The 24,644-nt window shown below is 36.4% G+C and overlaps 2 protein-coding genes across 2 annotated transcripts; both read right to left on the bottom strand.

Moving 5' to 3' along the window:
• Positions 1-6,863: 6,863 nt before the first annotated feature.
• On the bottom strand, positions 6,864-7,844 carry LOC100339048 (olfactory receptor 1165-like). The gene has a single exon (XM_002709120.2). The coding sequence runs from the start codon at positions 7,842-7,844 to the stop codon at positions 6,864-6,866; it is 981 nt and encodes a 326-aa protein (XP_002709166.2).
• Positions 7,845-16,793: 8,949 nt separating this feature from the next.
• LOC100338799 (olfactory receptor 1165-like) lies at positions 16,794-17,753 on the bottom strand. Its single transcript, XM_002709119.2, is given in 1 exon segment — positions 16,794-17,753. A coding segment is annotated over 1 exon segment (960 nt).
• Between the last annotated feature and the right edge of the window lie 6,891 nt (positions 17,754-24,644).

Here is a 24,644-nt window from a genome sequence, read left to right on the forward strand (position 1 = left end):
CTTCAGGCCAGCACTGTGGTGCAGTGTGTTGAAGCCCTGGCCTGAAGTGCCAGCATCCCATATGGGCGCTGCTTCTAGTCCCTGCTGCTCCTCTTTTGATCCAGCTCTCTGCTGTGGCCTGGGAAAGCAGTAGAAATGGCCCTGGTCCTTGGGCCCGCATTGGAGACCTGTAGGAAGCTCCTGGCTCCTGGCCTCGGATCGGTGCAGGTCTGGCTATTACGGCCAATTGGACAGTGAACCATCAGATGGAAGATCTCTCTCTCTGCCTCTCCTCTCTGTGTAACTCTGACTTTCAAATAAATAAACAAATCTTAAAAAAAAAAAAACTTATAGCTTCACCAGGCTTTCATAAAATGGTGATTCATACTAAAGAATTGAGATCCAGCAGGATATAAAACATAAGAGTACTTAAAATTTTTGTGGGAAAATTGAATTAAAATATATATTTTTGTGCAAAAAATTATAATCCATCTATAGTTTTTCCAAAATAAACATTTTTATGAAATGGTTAAAAATCCCTTGATGATAATTATGCTATTGAAAAGTCAGCCTTGTTAGAATAATTATCATAGAAATGAAGTAAAGTTTATATTTGTTCACACACTTATAGTTGAAGAATAGAAGCAAATAGTCAACAACAATATTTTCCTAAAGCATATGCTCTATAGTACAATGAAAATCATGTACTGAAAATGATACAATTTCTTAGCCAATCAGTAATACCTCCTTTGTTACAATGCTGCAAATGTAGGACGTGAACACAATGAAAGCTATAAAATGAGTGCTCTTAACACAAGAGAAAAATGAAGAAGACATGGGCACGAGGTTGCAGAAGACGTTTATCTGTGATTTTCTATCTTCTCAGTTTTATCTATAATATTTGCCAGGGTATAGACTCAGCTCCAGTAATCCTTGCCTTTCTATGAGCTATAAACAACCCCACGCACAGATGATCAGAACGTATTCTTTAGAGTAGTTAAGTGGGCATTGGTGGACACACTTTAACTCACAAAGTCACCATGCCAGCTTGAAGTGGAAACACTTCAAATATCCACTTTTTGTTCACACTATTTTGTAAATCACCACCACTTCAATATTTGAACATCATAGTAAAAGCCTACTGCTATGCTCGGGATATGTGGCAAACTTATTAGACCAATAATAACAACAACCAAAAGATTCAAAAAAGACTCGCTGTTTAAACCACAGAAATTTCAAATAATTTTGGAACCACCAGTTCATTAGAATTAGACTTGCACTCAAATCAAAACTGACATGGAAATTCAATGCCCACAAACATCCAGTAAGCTTTCTGTGAGTCTTCTCCATATTACTCAGTGATATCATTGCTGCCAGTTTCTGTAAAATAAAATTTAAGTCAGAAGAACCCTTTATTACCTGAGAGTAAAACTTAAGATGCACCTGACCATAAAAAGGAATCTACTTAATTTCTGAATAATCTGTATGAGCAGAACCTCTGTGCTTGCCACCTGAACTGAAAGATGCCAGTAAACCCATGAACTGACCTGAAGCCAGGAGCTCTGATAGATTTACTGGGGATTTCTACCAAGGAAGAAATAAACCTTCTTTAACAACAACAAGTTGGAAGTTTGTTAGCAAAAGTGGGAGTTCGCATCCAAGAATGTGCTAGTAAAATGGCATTTTGTTTCTAGGACATAGTAAATCTCAGATACTTCACCAAAGAAAAAAGCTAAATCCACAGTCTGAACTCATATCAAATTCTGAATCTTATACATGTTCCCAAATACAAGATAGATATAGACCCCAGAGAATTATGGTTGTATTTCTCAGTGGCACAAAGCCTGTAATTAGTTGAAACATTGTTTCTTATGTTACTGTGATAGGTAGACCTTCTCTGAATCATTAGGGATGATTGCATCATTATATCTACTTCATTAACTATTTTAAGTATTGGATTATTGAAATAATATGGTTGCAGAAAAATGCAAACTTCATAGTACATAAATAAGAAGAAAATGTAAATAAGAATTGGTAAGTAGATAACATTAACCATGTACTAAACTCTATATTCAAATTTAGATGAAGAAATCTGGCAAACAATAACTTAGGCAATGGATGAAGATTACCCTCACTGTAATATGTAGATATCCTGTACCCTTCATATCAAATAATTGGAAAAGTGTTTTAATTATGTGATCTTCCATCGAAGTTCACAATTCTAGTTTACTACTGGAAAGTTATTGACAATCTCAGATTAGGGTGCATTCTGTAGGATATCTACCCTGTACTCCATAAAGCTCACTCATGACAAGAAAGAACAAAAACTGCCACAAGCTGGAGAAGATCAGGAAGGCATGACTAGTATGTTATGTGTAACTGTGGATTGGAGCCTGGAAAAGAAATATGTCATTAATTGAGAAAAAAAAAAAAGCAAAACATCTAATGACAGTCGGCATAGTGGTGTGGTGGGTAAGGCTGCCACCTTCGATATCAGTGTCCTATATGGGCATCAGTTTTATCCTGGCTGCTCCACTTGTGGTACAGCTCACTGCTAATGAGTTAGAAAAAGCAGCAGAGAATGGCCCAAGTACTTGGGTGCCTGTTACCCATGTGTGAGACCTGAAGGAAGCATTTGACTCTTGGCTTCATCTTTGTCTAGCCACAGCTGTTGCAGCCATCTAGAGAATAAATCAGTAGATGAAAGATTCTCTCTCTCTCCCTCTCTCTCTCTCCCTCTCTCTCATTCTCTCTGTATAACTCTGACTTTGAAAAAAACTAATATATCTTTTTTAACCAATTTTTTTTATTCAGAAGCTGAACAAATTATCCACATATTATATATACAGATTTAGGAGCATAGTGATACTTCCCACCATACCTTCCCTTCCACACATGCTCCCAACCTCCATCCTCCTTCTTTTCTTATTCCTTCTTTTAATTTTTGCAATGACATACTTTCAGATGATTTTATATTCATAAGCTTAAAACCTTCACTAAGTAAAGAATTCAACAAATAATAATAAGAAGAAGAAAAAAACATTTCCTCAACAGTAGAAACAAGTGCTTTAAACAATAATCAAATATTAAAATGTCAATTTCACTCATGTACATTACATTTTTGTATTCTATTAGCTACCACAGGTCAAGGAAAGCATGGTGTTTGTCTTTCTTTCTTTTTCTTTTTCTTAAGATACATCACATTTCACTAAGTATGATGGTTTACAGTTGCACCCAGTTTATTGTAAATTATAAGATTTCATTTTTTACCACTGTGTAATATTCCATAATGTATATATTCCATAATTTATTTATCCAGTATTCAGTTGATGGACATATGGGTTGATTCCATACCTTAGCTATGGTAAATTGAACTGAAATGAACATGGGGGTACAAATCACTCTTTTGTATGCTGCTTTCATTTCCTTTGGATAAATTCCCAGGAGTGGGATAGCTGGGTCATTTGGTAGGTCTAAATTCAGCTTTATGAGATATCTCCATAATGTGGCTGCACTAGTTTACATTCCCACCAACAATGGATTAGGATACCCTTCTCCCCATATCCTCACCAGTATTTGTTGTTTGTTGATTTTTGTATGAACACTAACTTAATGGAGGTGAGGTGAAAGCTCATTGTGGTTTTGATTTCCATTTCCCTGACAGCTAGTGATCCTGAGTATTTCAAGGTGTCTAATGGCCATTTGAACCACCTATCTTGAAAACTGTCTGTTCAGGTCCTGTGCCCATTTCTTGTCTACGCTGTTGGTTTTGGAGTTGTTGAGTTTCTTGATCTCATAGATTCTGGAGGTTAATATTTTATTAGTTGCATAGTTTGCAAATATTTTATCACATTCTGTCAGTTGCCTCTTCACTCTGCTGAGTGTTTCTTTTGCAGCACAGAAGCTTCTCAGTTTGATGTAATCCCACTTGTTAATTTTAGCTTTGATTGCCTGTGCTTCTGGGGTTTTACCCAAGAGGTATTTCCCTATGCCAATGTCTCGTAGGGTTTCCTCAATGTTCTCCAGTAATTTGATGGTATCACATCGTAGATTTAGGTCTCTGATCCACTTTGACTAAAATTTTATGTAAGGTGTAAAGTAGGGATCTTGTTTCATACTTCTGCATGTGGAGATTCAGTTTTCACAGAACCATTCTGAAGACACTGTCTTGGCTTCAGGAGTTGATTATTGCTCCTCTGGTATACTTAGTGAAATAAGTCAATCACAAAAAGACAAAAACCATATGGTTTCTCTGATCTGTAGTAACCAATGGAGTACTTAAAATCTAATCCATAGAAGCAAAATTGACACCATCAGATATGATGGTTTTGAACAGCCCTTGCCTTGATAGTCAAGGAACAATGTTTTTCTTGTTAACTTGTTTGTTTTTTGTTCTGTTTTTCTTTTTTTCTTCATACTATTTGGTGAGTTCACTACATTGTGTAGGGTTAACCTTATGATTGCAAAATTAACTGAAAATTGATCTCTGTAAAAAATAAGAATGGGAAAGGAAGAGGGAGAATGAATAAACCTGAGAGCACGGGAGGCAGGGAAGGGAGAAGAATCACAATGTTCTCAAATTTGTATCAATTAAGTGCATGAAGTTGTATTCCTTAAACAAATTGAAAGTTTAATGTAAAATAAAAATGATTTAATTTATTCATTTAAAAAACAGAGTTAGAGGGAGGAGAAGAGAAAGAGAAAGAGAGAGAGAGAGTGTACCTATCCTAAGGTTGTGGTTGTGGTTCATGTTACTTCCCTGTGGTTCTGCTCATTATACTCTTCAGCCATCAGTGTATTTTATTGTGTTAGTGTCTAACTCAGTACTAAACAGCATATTTAAAATATATGCTAAATGAGAAAAGGAAAATCAGTATCTTTTATAACTGAGTTATAGTCATAGGCATGAAGTTTTATTCTGACACTGCCAATGTTTCAAAACATATTTGTCCTCATTTTATTTGAAAAGCAGAGACAGACAGATATTACCCAAATGGTTGCAACATATGAAGCTGAGCCAGGACAAAGCTAAGAACCTGAAACACCACTCAGGACTCCCATGTGGGTAGCAGGGGCCCAAATACTTGAGCCACTTTCCAATGCTGTCCCAGGTGCGTTAGCAGGGAGCTGGATCATGGGGAGCAGTCAGGACTCTAAATGGTACTCCATTATGGAACCCCAGCATCCCAGCCATTTAACCTACTGTGCCACAATGCCTGCCCCTATGGGTGGTTCTGACTATAAAACAAAGAATCACTTGGAGTCTAGAATAGACCTCTAGTACATGAACATATATTTTATAAAAATCTGGCACTTAGATCAGTGTATAAAGGGATGACTTTTTAAATAAATATTGTTGAGATCATTACACATACATAAGTCAGAATATAAAATTGACCCAATTTTATATCATAGCAAAAATTAATTCATGATCATAGAAATGAATAAAAATGATGTACAATTTAAGTCTAGAATATAAAATGGCATAGAATTTTAAAAACAGAATAACACATAGAATTTGAGACACTGTAACACATACAAAATGGGGGTAATCTGTTATTTTAGAGAAGAAATACATTTATTAAATGGAGAATTAGAAGAAATTACTTATACAAAGGGATAATTTGATAAAATGTATATCATTAGAGGTTAGGATCCTGTTTACCTGAATAAATCATCAAGAGAGTGAACAGCTAAGTTGTGTTCCAGGAGGAAATACAACACATGCTTCAAAAATAGATTTGTATTCAGAATGCTTAAAAAACTATATATGAGTAATAAAAAGTTAAAAAAATTGAAAAATAGGCATAATATTTTCATAGTCACCTCAAAAAATCTAAATGGTTTTTACAGTATTAAAAAAACTTCAACAACACTGACAATAAAAGAATTTGAATTATAACCAAAATAAGACTTTGACTCATTGCCCAGCTTTGAAAATATTAACATGTCTAGTGTGACAATACTAAATGTTACCATGAATAGGCCAAAATTTGAGGTCACGTTAAATGTAGCTGGAGCATAAACAAGCAGAACTCCTTTGGAAGATGGATGCTATCTGGTAAAAGTGAAGAAACAGACTGCCTGTATTTGGGACTCCAGGACACAGAACAGGCTGCAGGAGTGTTTCTCTGCAGTGTAGCAGACTCGAGGGCAGGATGCTCATCCAGCATCTGCACAAGAGGAGAAGCAATACACGAGCTCACTAGTAGGGTGCATATGCAGACTATGGTAGCTCATTAGACTCTTCAACATAAAAAAACACATCTACAACTAAAAATTATTTTAAATCAAAATGCTGAGGACAAGTGCACATAACAAAATGTATACAATATTATTTGTTTGAAATTAATTTCAAATGGCAGCATTTGGGGAAGGAGAGAAAGGAAAAATCCTGAAAAACACAAACTCCAAAGTGGAGTTTAAATCTAGGGGTGCTGAGCAGGCACAGTGAAAAAGGGACAATGGGCAATTTTAAAAATGTGAATGATGTTCTGACCTTCTTTTCCTTGGAGAAAACAACATAGAGTATTCTAAATAAAAGATCTGTCTATGTTGTTGACCGATTTCATCAAGAGAGAGACAGAGTGAGAACAAAAGGAAGACAATGGTCTTCAGCAAGGGTGACTTATGTGTAGGATTCAAAGGAGGAGCATAGATGAATTTTATTTCTCCTTTTCTTCCATTTTATCCACAAGTGATTTTTTTAAAGAATAGTGATATTTAATGATCATGGACACAGGCAAATTATCTAAACAGTTTTATGAATAAATTTTATCCTAGTTACTGAAAAAAGTAATGAGCCTGATTACAATGCGTAAAACATGCAATATAACTACTTGTGGGGTGTGTACGTGCGTGTGTGTGTGTGTATGTGTGTGCACTTACAATGACTGAGAAAACAGTTTGGCATAGACTAGCTTTCTGAGAGTTTCTTTCACATCTTTATTTCTTAGGCTATAGATAAAGGGATTTAGCATAGGGATCACAATGGTATAAAACACAGTTGCTACTTTGACGAGGAGCAATGAGTTTTTTGATTGGAGCACACAGTAGAGAAGCAGGATGATCCCATGGAAGATGCAGATGGCAGTCAGGTGAGAGGCACAAGTGGAGAAGGCTTTTCGCAGTCCATCTTTAGAAGGCATCTTGATGACGGTGACTATGATGAACACATAGGAAGCAAGGATGATGAGAAGACTGCACACCTCATTGAATGTAGAAATAACTAAACACATGAACTGGCTGAGGAATGTGTCAGAGCAGGCTACAGAAAGAATGGCTGAATACTCACAGACAAAGTGGTTGATGACGTTAGATCCACAGTAGGAGAGCTCCCACAGAGAGTATGTGAGTGTCAGCGAGCAGAGTCCACCCCAGGTGTAAGTCCCAGCCACCAGGAGAGCACAGAACCTCTGAGACATAGCAACTGTGTAGAGCAGGGGCTTGCAAACAGCCACAAACCTGTCGTAGGCCATCACTGCCAACAGGAACATTTCTGTGATCACAAATGTGCAACCAAACAAAAACTGTGTCATGCATCCTTCAAAGGAGATGGTTCTGTCTTCTACAACCAAGAGTGCTAGCAGTTTGGGTGTAACCACAGAGGTGTAACAGAAATCTAGAAAGGATAGATGGCTGAGGAAAAAGTACATTGGAGTGTGGAGTTTGGGATTAATCCTGATGGTCACAATCATACCCAGGTTTCCCAGCACGGAAACTATGTAGATGACCAAGAACACAAAGAACAGGGGCACCTGGAGGTGTGGGTATTCTGAGAAACCCAAGAGGAGAAATGGGCCTCCACTGCTCTGATTTCCCTCATCCTGCATTTTGTTCCTGTTGGAGGTAATCACAGAATTCATCCTGAGCAGCCAGTTACAGCAGACATAGCAGAAGTAACGGCTCAGACATATGCTCCCAAAGATGGCCAAGGCTGGTGTGATATGCAAGATGGAAATTCATGCTTTATTTTTTGTCTTTTTCCTGATTTGCTCACTTTCAGAATATTTGAATGAGAGATATTCATTTTATCTATTATGAAACATTTTCTTCATCTATGAAAGAAGAAATGTTAGTAGTCAACTCATAAGATTATTTTACAAATTATACACATATATGTTCATGCTACATGCTTATGGTATCTTTTCCCTTTATTAAATATCAAGGAATTCACTAGTGTATGAATTCCAATTAAGGTTAACTATATGGCAAGTGATAATAAGCAATGAAAAGGAACCTGCAAAACATCATAGTTCACAGCAATAGAATAGATTATGACAGAGATGACTCGATGGAGCCAGATGTTGGGAATATTAACATCATGGTTCCACAAGTATTTCTTATTTTTAAGAAAGCAGTAGAAATACGTTTCTGCAATTAAATGATATTGTGGCTGGCACCGTGGCTCAATAGGCTAATCCTCCGCCTTGCGGCGCCTGCACACCGAGTTCTCGTCCAGGTCAGGACACCGGATTCTGTCCCGGTTGCCCCTCTACCAGGCCAGCTCTCTGCTGTGGTCCAGGAGTGCAGAGGAGGATGGCCCAAGTGCTTGGGCCCTGCACCCCATGGGAGACCAGGAGAAGCACCTGGCTCCTGGCTTCGGATCAGCGCAATGTGCCGACCACAGTGTGCCGACCGCAGCGGCCATTGGAGGGTGAAACAATGGTAAAGGAAGACCTTTCTCTCTGTCTCTCTCTCTCACTGTCCACTCTGTCTGTCAAAAAAAAATGATATTGTGCAGTCCTCATAGTATTCTGTAATCATAAGTTCGTAAAACGCCGTATTTGGGACAGTTCCAACTTTAGGTTAATAAGTCTATTAATAATGAAACTTGTTTTATGATGATATTCTTGTCAATGACTATCTTTGAAGGCTCTAAAATCTCAAACTATTGCCTCTTGAAAAAGTATCTTTGGGATTTTGAATTTTTAAAGAATTATCATCTGGCTTTGGATTGTATTGTAGCTTGTTTTTACATAAAATATTACCTATCTGTCTATTTGTCTATATATACATATATATATATATCTTTAAAGGAAAACAATATTGTACTTTCTGCAATTATGGACCATAAAATATGCAATAGTAGAAAAAGGGAATTAAACAATAACAAAAGTCAACATTTTCTTATGTTTTAGATAAAAGTCTGTTAGGCAAAACATAAAATACAATGCTGATAAGCACAAAATTGAACTTTGGAAATCAGCTTGGACTAACAAGCAGATATGATCCTATCATTCACACCTTGGAAAGTGCCTTAAAGTTTTGCTTCACCTCCATTAAACAATGCTCTATGAACTCTTAATAACCAGGAAAACTATTTAAGTAATGGAAATTGTAGACAATTTACTCTCGAAGTCAGTCCTACAAACAGAACCCCTGACGTATATCAAGGGCACATAGCTCCCAGAATGGCACATTTTAAGTGTCTTATGTTGTTGCTCATGGTTGAACAAATCACTTCTTTTTAAATGCGTAAGATGAAATTGTTTGATTTGGTAACTTCCTGCAGGTTAGGAAGGCTAAGGTTGCTGTAATATTTGAGTTTCATAAAATCTGGTTGGTATGCTGGAATTTTGATAACTCAAGTAGCTAAAGTCTTAGGATGAGGACAAACACCACTTTGAAAAATGCAAAGTGATCTTTATCTTTTTCTATGCTTTCTTCTTAGTCTTCAGAACAAGTTCCCCTTCTTATATTTCTGTGTCTAAAGAGTTCTATCTGGGGCCCATGCAGTGGCATAGCAGGTAAAGCTGCCTCCTACAGGGCCAGCATCTCATTTTGTCGCTGATTCAAGTCCTGGCTGCTCCACTTCCAATCCAACTTTCTGTTATGGCCTAGGAAAGCAGTAGAAGATGGCCCAAGTGCTTGGGCCCCTACATCCGCATGGGAGACCCTAAAGAAGCTCCTGGCTTCCGATCAGCCCTGCTCTGGCCTTATGATCATTTGGGGTGTGAACCAGCGGATGGAAGACCTTTCTCTCTCTCTCTGCCTCTACCTCTCTGTAACTGCCTTTCAAATAAATAAATAAATAAATAAATAAACCTTTTTTTAAAAAAGAGTTCTATCTGGTTTTTATTCTGTCCATTGAAATTGCGTAGAATAGGTTCAATCACTGTGATAAGACCATCAGATACAGTAAAACAATAGTTATAATTACTTTATCTTTTTTTACCCATTCTAATAGGTATTCCTAAATTTCTTGGAAGTTTCTCACGTGCTTAAATTTCAAAATACAGCTTACTGAGTCTTTTGGACTGAGTTTAAATTTATAATACCTATGGTTACATTGTCTTGTTTGAAATGAATGTACTACTGAAATCCAAGTGCATTATTTTCTGTGAAGTGCACTTGTAATCAAATACTAGAAGTAAGTAATGTTCAGTTGACTGACATTCTGAAGTCTTGTTTCTTTGTTGCCAGTAAACTATAACTTCAGCATGTATTCTTTGTATTTTGATGAAATTAATGTCTTATTTACTACTTCTGCATTTGAAGCACTGTTTCAATCTTCTTGTGCATGATGTATTTCCCCTTTCTCTCTGCACAAATGATTCCTTTAATTGTCTCCATCTAAACCTACCATGCTATTATCAGAGGAGCCCAGTTTCACATAGTAATAGTGTTTTTAATAGCTAACCAAATCTTACTGCTGAGTCATTTATTGCATTTTCTTGAAAATATGTATGACACTTTGTAAAGATCTAAGACTCTGGATCACATCATTCTGAATTCAAACTCTTCTTCAGCCCCAAATTAAGGTATGGCTCCAACAAGTTTTTGAAGCTTTTTGTACCACATCTGGTTATCTACAGAAATATCATAATCCTATATGTATTTTGTTATTTATTTTATTCCCATTGCTGTTATTCTACAAACAAATCAATTTGATTAGATACTGATTTCAAATCATCTAATAGTGTATCCTATATTGTGCAAATACTCAAAACTGTTTATTTTTTCATTCTCCTCTTCCTAATGTTATTTTTGATGATTTATTTTGAATTTAAAATATGTGAACACAAGCCACCCTGAAATAAAGCATCATAGCATCATCTGTAATTTCAAAGTATAAAGTGGTACAAATAGGGAACAGGAAATAGAAAAAAAAAAAAAAAGCTTTCTTCACCACATCCTCTTTTCTTTCTGATACAAATTCCCACCAATGCCTCAATCCATTAGCACATACATTTGATTTTCCCCTTTTTTCCTCCAATTCACTTTTCATCTCAGTTTCAGGGATGAGAAGTCTGGTTAGGGCAGAAATGAAAGATATTCAATGTACTTCCATCTTTATCCTCACACACCATCCATCTACTACCATCTACTCAGCTAAATAACAACAGATCTTCAGTTAAGCTGTCTATTCCAACCCTTCTAATTTAATTTTCATTAACTCTTACTTTGTATAGTACTCAAAGCCCATGAACACTTTCAATGTAGCCTCTCTAGAAGGCATCTGAAACCTTAACACATGCACTGAGATGCTCATATTCTCTAATTTCACTACACATCATCACTCGTCTGCTACTACTTACCATTACTCACACCAGCATGTTTCACCTTTCACACACAAAATATTTCTTTTGTAATTTGATGATTTTATCAAAGTATACCTTTCTACTACAATGGCCTTTTCCATCAAATTCTAAGCACTGCCACCTCTTAATGTCACTTTCCAGACGACACCCTTCCAGAAAACTTTGGTTATTAATCTGGTTTTCAAAGCAACATGGCTCTGATTTGCTTATGCTTACATGGCTTTAAAATGGCAATTATTTTTAAAATCTTCAAATATTTCTCCATGACTTCACATATTTAAAAGTGCTTTTCTCTAAATGATTTCTTTTTAGAATTGAGAATGAATGAGTCATACTGCTTACATACCTACCAAACTGATCAAACAATGTTAATATATACTAGTAAGGTTAGGTTAATGAGGTTCAAAGTCAAACTCATATCAAAATTCTTAAAGATTTAGAAAACAGAATGTAATATCCTGCATATTTATGTACAACTAAAGTAGGTGCTTGCCACACCACTACAACTAGTCTAACACAAATATTTCTCTGCCAAGATTCTATTTCTGATTTCAAATGTTCCTATATTAAAACTAAGATGTAGCATTTAGATTAGTAACCCACAAGAAGTTAGATACCTTTTATAGACGTATTTAGTGAAGGCTCCTTTGACTTGATTATTACAATTCGTGAAAATTATTTTTTAAAACTTTTTTTATGAAACTCATTCTAGTTTACAATTTAGTCATGGGGGTTTCATCCCAAGTATATGCTACTAAAGGCTAAAGAAACTCAACAGTTTTCTTACTGTATGGTAAAGAATGAAGTCTAGAAGCATAAAGAGTCCCTCTCTCATGGGTGAGTCAGAATTAGAAATCAAATTTAGGTATCATTATTGTGTATTTTATATGTAACTGAGTGCCTTTGGGGAATTATACCCCCTAGAGAATGTTGGTAGTGTGCTTGCTATGAGCTAAAAACAAGGCAATTTGAATAGGGTCCCTTCTTGCTAATTTAGGATCTAACTAACATCTAATCCATAAATCATATTTAATACAATGATCTTCCTGTTGTATATGAATAATAATCCACTTGTAATTTAATGTACTATGTATTCATTCTTAAAAACATAAAACTACAAAAATTCATGAAGAGGAAACTCCCTATTTGAGTGCATCTGTGTTGCAGTTTTGTAAATAAAAAACCCTGGATCATATTGCATAACCATATGATATTTTGCTCATGTCCTTCAAGGTTTTGTCCTATTGTTTTCCACTTTTATTAAAACTCATGATGCATATATATTTTTCAGGAAGGCAATTAATAGATGTGTTGAATACATGCTGTACTTCTCCTCTATTGCAGCAAAGTTATTGGAAATTGGAGAAGGATACACTTAAAGATTTATGATTATATCAGTTTATTAGATAAATGTTTTCAAACATATTATATGAAAAATAGTTTTGCTTTAATTCCTAAATAATATTTTTATTGGGTATATATTTTAACACTTGAAGGTTTTTCTCTCAAATCACTGAAGATATCTTTTCACTATTCACCTATCGTTGTAATTGATAGGAAATCAATTATCAAATTAACCACTTCTTTGAAGAATAACTTGTATTTATTTTGCTCATTTTCTATATTTATTTTTTTCCTTATTTTTATAATATACTTGAAAGAGAGAGAGACAGAGATCTTTCACCCGCTGGTCCACCCCCAACAAATAGACATGACAGTCCCAAGTATCTTAACCACTGCACCAAATGCTCACCTCCTTTTCTTCTTTAAAAGAAATTTTTTCTTTGTTAGCTTCGTTGTCCACAGTTTTACTATCCTATACACATATTTGTGTGTGTCCATTGATATTTTCCTCTAGTTGAGGAACATTTCCAATCATCCTCTCCTTAAATATTTTTTATCCTTAATTTTTTAATCTCAAAGTAAATATATATTAGCCCACGCTTTTTAGCTTCTATGTTCCTTACCTGTGTATTTTTCTTTTTCTTGTGTCACTTTGATTCATTGTATTTTCCTCTGATATATCTTCTCAACTGGGTACTATTTCTCTTCATCTTTGTATTACATGATGTAATCATTTTCCATGAGACCATAGAAAATGTTAAAATGTTTCATTAAAGTCTTAAGTTCAGTTACTGTACATTTATATAATGCCTCTAATAAGTTATTTATAAATCAATCAACCAGTTATTTATATAGATATAATTTTTCATTATCTATCATAGAATGTAGGGTTGGTTTATAATTCAATAATTCTAATTTTTATTTTTATTATATAGTGTTTAAGCTTATCTTCCTCAGGTGGTCCTATATTCAAAATGCTTGATTAACTTTGATTGAGTGCTAAATATTATGTTCAAAATATCACAAGTGAATTTAGCTTGAAATTTCAAATGATTTATTATTTATCAGGATGTGTTTTTTTTTTTTGCTTGTTTCCAGTAAGCATTTAGAAGACAAGTGGTCTAGTACAACTTTCATCAGTGTCCTGGCTTAATGTTTCCAGAGCCACTGAAAAGAGTCACACCTCTGGTTCAGATTGAGAAGAGTATTTATCTTCTGATTGTTCTAAAACCCGTGGCCATCTGTCCAGGGTCTCAGTCCAGACTAGGAAATGTTTTCTCAAACTCTCAAACTGCATTTTTCCTTGAATCTGACTTCTTCTCTGGATGACTATGAGGCCATAGAATGTGCAGCTCAGCCTTTCAGCAAAGAGCTCCAGAAAAAACAAACAGAAATGAAACCAAACCACACAATACAGCTTCAGGTACTTTGCTCACTCTAGAATCCTGCCTAAACTTGGTATTTGACCTACTATATGTTTGTTTGAAAAATATGAATCCATTTTTCTACTGCCTACAGCTGGTTCTGCCCCTCAGGTAGATAAAAAAATATGACTTTCTCAGTGAGAAAGTGTAGCCAAGTTTACAACAGACACATTCACTGTCGAAGTACTCAAGGCAATCAAAATGTAATCTTGGGATGCTGTGCTTATCAGAAAGACCACTTCCTCAAGTGCAAAGAGCAATTCAAAGCCTCCCTTTCATAGCCTGATATGTAGCTGTCTGGGTGCTTCTTAAATCTTCTCAAAGTGAGTATGAAAGCAAGAGTCAGGATCTCCTGGACTCCAACGATACTACGCTGGAAAATTAAGATTCTGGAGACCCACATTCATGCTTCAAGCCATCTATCTTGATTTTCAGCGATAATTATTATTTTCTCTTTCAAGACATAAGACTTTTGTTTTGCAAAACTGCTGATGAAGGGGCTGGCATTGTAGTGTAGAAGGTAAAACCACCCCATGCAAATCCAGCATCCCATATGGCCCTAGTTCTTGTTCTAGCTGCTCTACCTCTTCTCCTGCTCACTGCTAATGGCCTGAGAAAAGTAGCAGAAGATGGCCGAAGTGTATGTGCCATGCCACCCACGTCAGAGACCTGTACGGAGCTCCTGGAACCTAGCTTCAGCCTGGCACTCTGCCTTGGCCACTGTGGCCATCTGGGAAGTGAACCAGAGGATGGAAGATCCATCTCTCTCTCTCTCTCTCTCTCTCTCTCTCTGATTTTCATGTAAGTAAATAAATCTTTAAAAGAAACTGCTGGTGAATTGGTATTGTTCATTGAAATTTACATTAATTTCCATTATTATTTTGTTGTATCTTTTGTGTTTTACCTTTTGTGGAAATGACCTAGTCCATCAATATCAGAAGCCATGAATTTTAAACATTTAAGTTTCATTTGGAATTTTTTCTATAATAAAATATGAATAGATAGTGATGTGGCACAGAGGGTTAAAGCCTTGGCCTGTAGCACTACCATCCAATATGGGCGACAGTTTGAGTCCCGGCTACTCCACTTCTGATCCAGCTCTCTGCTATGGCCTGGGAAAGCAGCAGAAGATGGCCTAAGTTCTTGGGCCTTTGCACCCACGTGGGAGACCTGGAAGAAGCTCCCAGCTTCAGATGAATTCAGCTCTGTCTGTTGCGGTCATTGATAAGTGACCCTCTCTCTCTCTGGCTCTATCTCTCTCTGTTGCTCTGTCTTTCAAATAAACAAAACAATAAACCTTTAAAAATCATTTAAAAATAAAATAAGGATAGTGTTTTTTCCTAGATTTCCAGCATCTCTCTTGCAGTAAGGTTATCAACCACTTACACATTTATTGTAATTAGTCGATTACTGAATATTCTTCAGAACTTATAATTCAACTGAATTCTCCAACCAAAATAACTTTTCTTTTAAACTTGAAAATATATGATTTATTTGTATCATGCTACAAGTATATTGTAATAGATAGCCCAATATGAAATTTGGAAAAATTTAAGAATATAAATATAATATTTAAAATAATATTTCCAAATATGAGATTTCCATTTAAAAGCTATTTTCCCATATTGTCCTCTGCAGAATATTTAATAGATACTTTACTGGGGTGGACGATCTCTGTTTCTCTCTCTGGTCTGCCATTTAAATACATAACATACATTTTGAAATGCTTGATGTGAAACAAAAAAAAGGTTAATTTTTATTTGTAGAATTGCTGAATGAAAAAGTTTGGTAATGATGAATTAATTATGGAAAAAGTGCACTTGGTGATCACCTGTGTTTGTGACATTTTTATTAAAAACTTCAAGTTAAACCATAAGTGACAAAAAACTGAATGCATGCTTATTCTTTTGTATTCTAACTTCCATAGTATCTGAGGAGGAAATTATGATAGATGTTCCTATTTCAATCGTCCTGTATTATTCACAAAAGTTATATTATAGGTGTCGGCGCCGCGGCTCACTAGGCTAATCCTCTGCCTTGCGGCGCCTGCACACCGGGTTCTAGTCCCAGTTGGGGCGCCCGATTCTGTCCTGGTTGCCTCTCTTCCCAGGCCAGCTCTCTGCTGTGGCCAGGGAGTGCAGTGGAGGATGGCCCAAGTACTTGGGCCCTGCACCCCATGGGAGACCAGGATAAGTACCTGGCTCCTGCCATCGGATCACCGTGGTGCGCCAGCCACAGCGCACTGGCAGCAGCAGCCATTGGAGGGTGAACCAACCGCAAAGGAAGACCTTTCTCTCTGTCTCTCTCTCTCACTGTCCACTCTGCCTGTCAAAAAAAAATAGTTATATTATAAAGATATCCATAAGACATTCTGATACTAAATATGGAAGACAAGATTTATGCATATAAAAGCTAATGTATTCACTTAAAAAAGATCAACTATCATAAACAATGCAGATTGAAAAAGTGGAGATAATTTGGACATAAATACATACATATAACTTTATGATAATTTCATTGAGTGAGAAGACAGCCGGGAGGTGATTAATCTCCTGACTGTCTCCTTCACATCTTTGTTCCTGAGGCTGTAGATCAGGGGATTCAGCATGGGAATCATGACTGTAAACAACACAGTGGACACTTTGATCAGGAGCCACGAGCTTTTGGAGTTGGGCACACAGTAGAGTAGCAGGATGATCCCATGGAAGATGCAGATGGCCGTCAGGTGGGAGGCACAGGTGGAGAGGGCCTTCCGGAGTCCACCCTTAGAAGGCATCTGGGCGATGGTGACTACGATGAATACATAGGAAGCAAGGATGATCAGGAGGCTGCATGTCTCGTTGAATGTCGAAATTATGAAACACGCCATCTGGCTGAAGGAGGGGTCTGAGCAAGATAAAGAGAGGATGGCCGAATACTCACAGCCAAAGTGGTGGATGATGTTAGATCCACAGTAGGAGAGCTCTCACAGAGAGTATGTGAGTGTCAGCGAGCAGAGTCCACCCCAGGTGTAAGTCCCAGCCACCAGGAGAGCACAGAGCCTCTGAGACATAGCAACTGTGTAGAGCAGGGGCTTGCAAACAGCCACAGACCTGTCGTAGGCCATCACTGCCAACAGGAACATTTCTGTGATCACAAATGTGCAACCAAACAAAAACTGTGCCATGCATCCTTCGAAGGAGATGGTTCTGTCTTCCACAACCAGGATTGCCAACAGTTTGGGTGTGAATACACTGGAATAACACATATCCAGAAAGGATAGATGGCTGAGGAAAAAGTACATGGGTGTATGAAGTTTGGGATTGATCCTTGTGACCACAATGATGCCCAAGTTTCCCAGAAGAGTGACTGTGTAGATGAGGAGGAACACCAGGAACAGTGGTGCCTGGAGGTGTGGGTATTCTGAGAAGCCCAAGAGGATGAAGGTGCTCACAGAGCTCAGATTCCCCTTATACAGGACCATGCCCCTCAATTTAAAGGAAGAAAATGAAGGAAGGAAGGAAGGAAAAGAGGGAAGGAAGAAAGGGAAGAGAAGGGAACATAGGAATGGGGGTGGAGGGAATGATTGAGCAGCAGAACTAAGAAGTCTGGCTTGCAGTTGCTAATAATAAGCTTGATGTAAACCAGTGAAGACAAACATAGTTTGCATTTCTGAGCACTCTGGTTCCCTTTGGAGCCTTTCTTGAAAACTTACTTTTGTTTGTTTGTTTGTTTGTTTTGGGTAGTTAGCATTATCTTTTGGTACTTGAGATTTCTTATGGGGAAAAACTTTAAAATAATGCTCACTCATAATTGTATACTATGTATAAATGTATGTGATACTTGGAGCTTTTGCTCCACAATAAATATACTTGTATTACAACAAAGACATTGCCAAATCAGAAAAGCAAGAAGCAGTTTATAGTCATCATATGATCATGGCAGAAAAATTCTTTGGAAATTTAATATTTTTAACAAATAAATAAAAGCATAGTAAAGTTGTGGATGGAGAATGTACCTTGCCAGAAATTCCCAGTTATATTTTAAATGTTTATCTAAGTTTTGCACTCTAAGTATGTTCCATTAAGAAAGACTCTTAGAATGTGTACTTCAGAGTCTGATCAGAAATTCACTAGTAACTGCTTTCTCTAAATATGCACACATATATGAGCATTTATATTACTCAAAATGCTTTGTGACATAAAATTCTACCCTGAGGAGTGTCTTGGAGATATTCTTAAACGCTTCCCATTGATTCTCTTCTGCTGGTTGTGCAGTCAGTTTACAGAACATTCTGTGCAGAAAAAAATGAAAACACCATTTATTGTTAACGATTATGAAGCCTGGGATATGTGGAATTAATGAAAACAACAGTCACACAAAACAACCAAACACAATTTTTTTCATGGAACAAACATAGGTATGTTAGCCATAAGCAACGGTAGATTTTATGGTTAAAAAATTGTTCCAGATCTCATCTATGTACAAATAGCAGCATGTAAATATATTATTATTTATTCTAGAATTATCATTTTGTAAAGAAATATTCATGTACTTTAAAGGCAAAGTGACAAGAGAGGGAGAGATGGAGAGACAAAGAAGTGTCTACCATTTGCTGTTTCACTCCACAAGACATAAAACAAAAATATGAAGTTTCCATTTTGCAAATCAAGATATGTTTGAATTATAAATCTCATGATTAAATCTGGGATGAATGAGAGAGAGAGAGAGAGAGTGAGAGAGAGAGAGAGAGTGAGAAAGAGAGAGAAGCTTGTGGCTAGGGTTGTGGTGCAGCTGTTTCAGCCAACACTCATATCCCCTACTGGAGGGCCTGTATCAAGCCCCAGCTCCTCCATAGTTCCAATCCAGCTTCTAGAAATGCACTTGGGAAGTAGCAGATGATGGCTCATCTGCTCATCTGCCACCCATGCGTGAAGCGTGGATGGGTTGCTGGGCTCTGGCTTTGACCTGAGGCACCCCATGTGTTCCAGGCATTTGGGAAGTGAACCAGCAGATGGAAAGTCTCTTTTTCCTTCTCTTTGTCTTGATATGGAGAATCAATGGGTAAATGTTATTTCTTTCTACATATTTGAAAACTGGCACAATTTTCAGACTTGTCTGCAGCAAACAATGACCTAATATCAAAACAACTACTACTACTAATCTCAGACACAATGCACCAGATATACCATCATGCTTGTCATTAGATACAAAAGTGGGCAGGACATTCTTGAACTTGATTTAGTTGTGTATATTGGTTTTAAAAAGGACTTTAGGGGCCGGCGCCATGGCTCACTTGGTTAATCCTCCACCTGCAGCACTGGCATCCCATATGGGCGCTGGGTTCTAGTCCCAGCTGCTCCTCTTCCAGTCCAGCTCTCTGCTGTGGCCCAGAAGGGCAGTGCAGAATGGCCCAAGTGCTTGGGCTCCTGCACCTGCACGGGAGACCAGAAAGAAGAACCTGGTTCCTGACTTTGGATCGGCACAGCACCAGCTGTAGCAGCCATTTGGGGAGTGAACCAATGGAAGAAAGACCTTTCTCTCTGTCTCTCTCTCTCACTGTCTTTAACTCTACCTGTCAAATAAATTTTAAAAAAAGAAAAAAAAAGTCTTTAAAATCAAGGACTATGCTTTATTGAGTCACATTCATGCAGATTTAGAGTTTTGAGATACAACACACTATAACTGTAGGGAAACTAGATTAAACCCTTATATCACTAAAGGTTTTAGATTGTGTAAAGAATGATGAAAGCCTAATAGTAACTCTGTGACCTTTCAAAGACTCTAAATCAAGATTAAAATGAATTTTGTTGAAGTAAAAATGGTAACAGTTCTCACTATTTTCCTATGCATTTTATCTAATGTCAATACCTTATACCAAGGCTCATATTCTCACATCTAATGATCCTTTTTTCTTTCCCTCCCTTGCTACTATAATTAGCAACTTTATATTTACTTATCTCATAATAAGCTTTATTAGTATTAACTTTAAATGGCTTTATATTTAAATGCTTATATTACAATATACTTTATTAGTACAAACATAATTGTCAGGGCTGAAATTTTATATTTTTATTTTTGGAGTTCAAAGAATAAAAAGGCTGCTACATTCTCTTTCACAACATAGACTTGCTAATATTTTCAAGAACTTTTGAAATCCTCATGCTTTTTGCTAGATAATCACTTTTGCTGGGCTTTTGAAAGATTTATTTTAGAACCATCATTGTGGCATAGCAGGTTAAGCCACTGCTTGCAACATCAGCATCTCAGGTGGTCGCTGAATCGAATCTTGGCTGCTCCACTTCATATACAGCTCCCTACTTCTGCTGGAAACGCAGCAGCAGATGTCCCACATCTTTGGGTACCTGCACCTATGTGAGAGAGCTGAATGAAGCTCCTGACTGCTGCTTTAGTCTGGCCCAGTCCCAGCCATCATGACCATTTATTTTATGACATTGAAAGGCAGAGTTACAGAGAAGGAAGAGGCAGGGAGAGAGAGAGAGAGATCTTCCATCTACTGGTTCACTACCCAAATGGTAGTAATGGCTAGGCTGGGCCAGACAGAAGCCAAGAGCCTGTAACCCCATTCAACTCTCCCACATAGCGGCAGGGATCCCAAGTACTTGGGCTGTTATCTGCATTTTCTCAGGCACGTAAATAGGGAGTTATATTGGAAGAGGAGCAACGTGGACAGTATCACAGGTGGCGTCTTAGCTTGCTGTGCAATAACCTCAGCCCCAAAGTCTATATCTTACATGTTGTGTGGTTTATAAATAAAACAGATATGTGAATATGTGAAATAACATTATTTATGCATTGTTTTTGCAATAATGTTATTTGATATATTTGGCAAAGGGTTGTAGAATTATTTGGAAATAATTAACTGAGTACCTAGGAAGATATACTGGGGTTGATTAAATGATCAGCTACATCCACATTCATAAATTAAAAGAGAAAAATAACTGGCCCAAGAGTTTATAACCCTTAACTATTTTTGATTTAAGATTAAATTATCCATTTTCAGTTCAGAATTACATTAAATGCACAATGATATCTTATCTCATTTTCCTACTGCTTTCAAATCATGGTCTTCTGCTTTCTTTTTTACTTTTGTAGTCTTAAGCTATGACTCTTGGAAAGTCAGTCAGAAGAATTGAAAAAGAAATTGCAATATGTCCCTTCCTCTCTCCTCCTACCATCATCAACTTTAGCTGGATACAAGTTCCCAACTAATCTATCATACCAAAATTCAGTGTTCCTTTAACTTTGAATACAGTAATTCCAGTGGTATTTAACAGCATTCTATTACAAATTGCAACAAACTGAAATTTTCCTAATTGGATTTCGATAATACCCCCACATAAAGCACATAATTGTTGTCACTAAAAAGAAATGATGTTTGGTCATATCAGTATTTTTAAATTGTATTCTTTATATAAAAATAGTTATTTACTTATTCTAATTCAAATCTAAATGGCCCCTTCCTCTTATGCATGGTACTGGATTACATTTTCAGGGCAAGTATCTTACATAGCTCTCCAAGAAAACTTTCTCCTTCAATCACATGCCACTTTTTTCTCCTGCCCTATTTTCCTCTAATCTGCACTATCACACTATTTATAACATGTATAGCATATTTTGCACTTTATATTTGTATTTTACTGTGTCTTTTGCTTGATTTTTCTTGAATTCCATACATTTCATAACATTTCACATTTCATTTAAAATTGCTAGTGCTTCTAACAGCATTTAATGACTGAAATTTGAATTCAGTACCACGGTCAAAAAAAACAATGAAAATACACTTTAACAACTCAAAATCACATTTGTTGAACTACTCAAAGGTTTTTCTTCCCTCGACATGCTGGGTTTCAACACACCTAATGTAAGGATAGAATGGGGCTGGCCTGTGGGGAAATACGTTGAACCACTGCCTATCCTCTCCCAGCTGATAAGCCTGGGAAGCAGCAGAGGATGGTCCAAGGTCTTGGAAGACACCACTGCAGCCACATGGGAAATCCAGAAGAAGCTCCTAGCTCTTTGCTTCGGCTTAGCACAGCTCTGGTTGTTGCAGCCATTTGGGGTGTTACCAGTAAATGAAAGGTTTCTCTCTCTCTTTCCCCCCTACTCTTATCTCTCCACTTCTAACACTGCATTTCAAATACATTAAATAAATCTTTAAAAAAATGAATGAAAACATGTCCAGCATGACTCACCAAAAGCCATCCTTTCCTGTTGATGTTTTAAGTGATGACTCCCTTACTGTTTTTCACAAACTGCATGCACAGTCTCTCTCAAAATCAAACGTTTCTTATATACTTTCCAATGCTTTTATAGGCAGAGAGTGGTAATTACAAGCTACAATTTAATAAATAAGCCAACTGGTGATGCTTTCCCCCTTGACCAGAAAATTTGGAGGAAGTACAGAGACTGCCTTAAGGAAGAGAGAGATCTTGAAAATATATCCTATGAACATGTGTTTTACATGTTGCTGCTTACTTTGGAGACAGAGTCCCTGGAGAATCCTGAGGGTTTAATGTCAAGAGACATTAGAAGAAATCCCCTATCCTGTGATATCAAAAATAACTTCTTCAAAATTATTAATATTTTGAGCTGCATATCTCAAAAAGAACTTTTCTCTTTATGGAGGCTGCACTTTGGAAAATCATGAAAAAAACACAACAATACATGGTCACATCTATTCAATAACCTCATCATAATATAGTTGATGTTTTTAGTGTTTCACTCTGCTTAGATATTTACACATGTATTTATCTACAAATACACATATCATTGTACTATAAATGTTATTACATTCAACATCTTAAACTCTCTATTATATTCTAAATATCATTTCAGCTGGAGGCTTGGAAAAATAGGAAATAATACACATCAGGATTTTTTTTTTTTTTTGTAGATCCAGCTATGCTTTTCAGTATAGCTGTACAGGTCATAACACTGATATTTTAAATCCATCGAATGTGATCCCTATATCTAATCATGTATAGCACATTAAAGGGAAAACAGAAAATGTTGTCAAATATTGACCCAACAAAATACCACCACTCTGGTTGCTAACCAGGAAAACATGAGTCATACACATCATGTAGCAGCAAACAAATTATAAAGATTATTTAAAAGACCTGGAAATTCTGGTGTAGATAGCACCAGAAGAATTAGATAAATCGGTAGGCTAAAATTAAGCAACTAATTAAAGTTTAAAATTACAAGTACAATCTACTGTAAAAGGGGATAGTGGGTGAAAAATAAACATTTCTTTGGAATATTCTAGAGCTGACCTATATCAGGACATAGGAGGTGGTATTTGCTTTAAAACATATCATTGAGCAATAGAACCATTTTCCCCTTTTCTTTTTATTTTATAATTATCTCAGTTATGGTATATAAGCCAAACCTAAAGTTTTAAATGGATTTGAAGTCTATGTGCCTGAAAGAACATTTTGTGCAACAAGTTCTATTATAAAAAAAATTAATTCTTTGTCTTATTATCTTACAGCTCTAAATTCCAATGCAACAAGTCATGTTTTCCAGAAAGGAATGCTGTTTTTGTTGTTATCTGTGCATATGCTACTAACTCATTTTCTTTCTCCAATGTATTGTTTCATTTCAACATTGGATTTCATTAAGCATAATTTTCAAGGCTTGAATACAGTTTTAAATTCAGTAACTCAGACTACTGCCGCTTTAATAGAGAAGTGGAATTGTGCATTACATAAAGAGGTAAAAAGAAGAGGAGATGTTAATTGTAAATGACCGCATGGGAAAGAAATGTTCCCACTTTTTTTTTTTTATTAGGACACTTATCTTATTGCATTTCACAACAAGAAAAAATTGGATAGAGGAAAATCATAATATAATCATATAGCAAAATATGTCCGACAACAGTACAATAGCTAATCCTTTATATAGTCAAAGTAATATATAATTTGAGAATTATGTAATGTTATACAAATCAATTTTTATAATCACTACTCCATTATGATGTGACAGTTAGGCTGTATAACTTCCTTTAGTATCATAGATGTTTTCAGCAAGTGTCCAGCCACAGCTCTTCATGGGAAAAAAAATGCCACATTTATGCCTCCTGCACCCAAAAGTCTAAAAGAATGATATGCAAGTTCACTTTTAGACACAAATATCTTATGGCCATCATTAGATGTGATCATGCACGAACTAATTTATATTCTCAAAAATGCATTTATTTTCAGATTGAATGTGCAACTTGATAATTTGTGGGAAAAATGCATTATATTTTGTAAATAAACTGCATATTTACAGCATTTGCCAAGACAAAGAACATTCTCTTCTGTGTTAAAGAAATTCATTTAATTTGTTTTGTTTTTATTTTCCAATA

The sequence above is a fragment of the Oryctolagus cuniculus genome, chromosome 1 (genome assembly GCF_964237555.1).
Source record: "Oryctolagus cuniculus chromosome 1, mOryCun1.1, whole genome shotgun sequence".
Classification (NCBI taxonomy): domain Eukaryota; kingdom Metazoa; phylum Chordata; class Mammalia; order Lagomorpha; family Leporidae; genus Oryctolagus; species Oryctolagus cuniculus.

Excerpts from the sequence above, each read along its gene's own strand:
- LOC100339048 (XM_002709120.2), bottom strand. The coding sequence starts at position 7,844 with ATGAATTCTGTGATTACCTCCAACAGGAACAAAATGCAGGATGAGGGA.